Source organism: Sinocyclocheilus anshuiensis, unplaced genomic scaffold, assembly GCF_001515605.1.
Source record: "Sinocyclocheilus anshuiensis isolate Anshui unplaced genomic scaffold, SAMN03320099.WGS_v1.1 scaffold319, whole genome shotgun sequence".
Taxonomy (NCBI): domain Eukaryota; kingdom Metazoa; phylum Chordata; class Actinopteri; order Cypriniformes; family Cyprinidae; genus Sinocyclocheilus; species Sinocyclocheilus anshuiensis.
The window spans coordinates 2,064,685-2,068,487 of record NW_015552566.1 but is presented as its reverse complement, the minus strand read 5'-3'; the positions used below and the strand labels follow the sequence as shown (position 1 = coordinate 2,068,487).

The following is a 3,803-nucleotide window of genomic DNA, read 5'->3' as shown; positions in this document are numbered from 1 at the left end:
CGCTCTTCCAGCTTGTGCCGCTCTGCTTCAGCCGTGGACTTCATGCGTTCCAGCAGTAGCCTCAGCACCCGCAGCAAGAAGGGCAAGAGCAAGAAGAAGCAGAGAAGCCACAGCTCAGAATCAGACAGCTCTGACGATGACCGCAAGAAGAAGAGCTCCAAGAAGAAGAGTAAGAAGTCCAAGAAGAAGTCCAAGAAAGAGTCTTCGTCGTCTTCCTCATCCTCGGAGTCTGAGTCTAGCACAGAGTCGGACTCCAGTTCAGGAGCATCCACTATTTCTTACAGAAGCTCCAGCAGTATCAAGAAAGCCCCTGGCAGGCAGGCCTCAGGCTCTGAGAAAGAGCTGGAGCCCGAAGGCCCCTCTGAAGGAACTCCCCCCGTGTCTAAGAAAGAGAAGAAGAGGAAGAAGAAAGTAGACAATCTTATGATGAAGTACCTGTACAGGCCTGACAGTGACTAAAGATGGCAGTAGGTGATACCTGGTGTGGAGTGAAGGAATGCAACAAGCACGGTGTTAAACTAATACTCAAGTACCTCAGTACCGTCTGATATCATTCATTGCGTTTTACCATAACTTTACTCTCTACTTTCAGTTTTTCTTTACACTGTGTTGATTCACTTTGTTACTCACACACATTTTTGAGTGATTTTTTTGTAGTTATTTATCAGTAGTTCTCTACCTTTTTGACTTGAAGGCCCTCCTATCTAAGCTGATATGTAGCTCTGTAGCTCTAAATAACTAAACTTATATGATTTAAGACTTATTGGGGCCCCGTAAAAGTTTTCTGAAGCCTCCTTGTTGAGAACCACTGCTTTATGTCATTCATTGACATGTCTTTGTGATGTAGTATCTCCAAATAACAGTGTAACTAAAGTTAGTTTGAAATTCTTTCTTTGGTCTTGGACATAATTAAACAGAAAATCGATTAGGACTGCTTGCCAGCAATTAACCTGAAGTTTGTATTATTATGACAAAGAGAAGATAAGACTCAGTGACACGAAAAGTTATCCTTGACTTTTGGAAGAGGGCGAGGTATTCATGCTTTCTCTACATCGGTCTGTTCGCTTTTGTATAATTAGAGGACACAGTTCATTTATATGTTAATTCACTGATAAGATTATGAGTAGACATCAAGAATATTTCAAGTTGTTTAAAATGGACCATAGATTTTTTAGCAAGGGATTTTTTTATAATACATAATTTTATTTGTATTCAACTCTGTACTGGCTTGACTGTGTATAGTCAAACAGGAAGAGGCTTGACTGCGATGGCACCTAAATCAATACTAGTAATATATTGCTGCTATATCAGTTATCAGTCGATATTAGTTATTATACTGGATGTTTAAAGGGATAGTTCACCCAAAAATGAAAATTCTGTGATTAATTACTCACCCTCATGTCGTTCCAAACCCGTAAGACCTTTGTTCATTTTCAGAACACAAATTAAGATATTTTTATGAAATCTGAGAGCTTTCTGACTCTGCATAAACAGCAACTGAACTACCAAATTCAAGGCCCAGAAAGGTAGTAAGGACATCCTTAAAACAGTCCATGTGACATCAGTGGTTCAACCACAATTTTATAAAAAGAAAGTAATATACACCTAGGATGCCTCGAGGGTGAGTAAAACACAGTCTAATTTTCATTTTCTAACCCTTTAAAGTTAATCTTCAAAACTCTAGTAATTTAACTAATATAATTTTAACAATTCAATTTACCACTGTTAAATGTAATCTTTAGCAAATCACAAAATGATTATCCATTTTTCATCTTGTACATAATGTTGTGATGCTTAAATTCACTTGTAGCATTCAAAATGATTGATCTAAGTTTTTATGTGTTTAACTTTTTAATTTATTTAGACAAAATAGTGTAGAATTTTAATATCAGGCATGTATACATTATCAGCCATAACACACAAAATAATTAACTTACCATTACAAATTTTGGTATTTTCTTGGTATTTTTTGCTGTTTGCTTGTACAACTTCACTAACAATTATCCGATAAGGTGATGTTTCAGAGCACTGATTTGCATGTGATTTGTGTGGCTGCACCTCTAATGCGTCACCAAAGATGATACTGAATTATAGGGCCTGTTAAATATTGTTACCCCACATTCAGAATTTTGATAACCCAACATTCCTTCAGAGATTATCCTCTTTGGTCTCTCTTTCCACACGCTGATCCTAATCAAAGCTTCTCTATCTCCCCCTCCAGCCCACCCTCCAGTCGCAGACGCTTCTGCCTTGACAGATCTGACGAGGAAGAGGAAGAAGAAAAAGAGGAAGGGAGCATGGGCCGAAGCACCTACCGCTCTACAAACGCAGCAGCTACCTGAACGACAGCGATGGCGAAACCACTGCGTAGCCACCCCCCACGCACACATTCACCTGCACTCACGTTCATAAAAAGGAGGACTTAATATCAGTGTCTTCCTTGAACCCGAATCCAGGATTTCAGCGAGAGAGGAGCATGGTGGGACACACTCTGGCAAAGATATACCCCTCATTTCTTACGACTTGTTATTAGTATTATTTCACATGTGCTTTGTGTTTAAAACTGTAAGGGGTTTGTACAGCATCATGAATCTCAGCACTGTTGACTCTTTCCTCTTTGTGTGCTTTTACTTCTGACGTTCTTCCTCTTCCTTTCTAAATAAGCAGTGACTTTACTAAACGCCGTGCTTGCATTCTTACTCCGGTCAGGATTCAGTAATGGATATTGCTTCAGGCAACACGCTACAGCCTCTTGCATGGTCAGGCCTGAGCCAAAGATACATGGCATCGTGTAAATGTGAAATTGCTGGATTTTTCTGTTGTGCTAGATTTAAAAGAAAAGAAAACCAAGAGAAAAAGGCAAAGAAAGTATTGTATTACCAAAAAAAAAAAAAAAAGCAGCATTGTTTTAGGTATGTGAGCATATTAGTTTTTCGTTCTTGACTTGAGTCGAGGTGGGATTGATTTAAGGCCACCTTCCTCTCCATCTTCGCTTTCATATGGTGAAGGATTCATGTTTTTTGCTCGAGTAAGAGAAGGAAGTCCATTTCTCCTCTAGGTTCTTCACTTTGTTTTGATGTTTTATGTGGAGAGGAAAAAAAAGCGATCAGGTCAATGATACGAGAAGAGGGCAGCGTTTCAGGATGTTCAGGTCTGGACTCTCAAACTCTTTTTTTTTTTTTTTTTCTTTCTTCATAATATGCCTGTCTTGTTCTGTTTTGACTGAATTGACTAGGTGCTTGCTCATAGTAGACGTTGTATGGCTCAGCGGTTTTTTCCCACACTTTTTTGTTGTTGTTGTTGTTCTCAGGCTTTTTTGTTTTGGTTATCATAGATGTCTGGCTTTCCCAAGGGAACGCCCATATTCTTGGCTATATGGGGCATTGTGGTAATTTATCATCCAACTCCACCGATGCTGGATAAACAGCTTCAAAGTTGCTTTTTGCGCTGATGTGATGCAACCAGAAGCACGAGATAGAGACATTTGACAGAACCGATACTGTGAAATCCCAGCTTCCCTGCGGCATGTCGTCACATTGGATTCATCAGTATTTTTGGCCTTACCTAATGACTTCGAGACTCACTTGAACCTGTACGGACACGCACCCCTCCGATTTCCATTGTTGCCTTCTGTTGTTTTGTTGTTCTGCTTTCATTGTAGTATTTATGATCTAGCATTGATGGATTGAGCGAAGCTGGCAAAATATAAAGCAACAGCATATGAAATAGCAATGAAAGGATGTCATTGCTTCTCTTTGATTTTTAAAGGGAGACCGCGTGTGTATTTTACATGGTTTTATAGA

At 39.4% G+C, this 3,803-nt stretch overlaps 1 protein-coding gene across 6 annotated transcripts in view; it reads left to right on the top strand.

The window, feature by feature from the left end:
* The window catches only part of LOC107664918 (unconventional myosin-XVIIIa-like), a 111,909-nt gene extending 109,483 nt beyond the window's left edge, over positions 1-2,426 (top strand). For all 6 annotated transcript variants that reach the window (XM_016455604.1, XM_016455603.1, XM_016455602.1 and 3 more), the window contains one exon: positions 2,222-2,426. In XM_016455604.1, the coding sequence (XP_016311090.1) occupies positions 2,222-2,342 (121 nt within the window). In that variant the 3' untranslated portion in view covers positions 2,343-2,426. The remainder of the gene's footprint in view (positions 1-2,221) is intronic.
* The last annotated feature ends 1,377 nt before the right edge of the window (positions 2,427-3,803 follow it).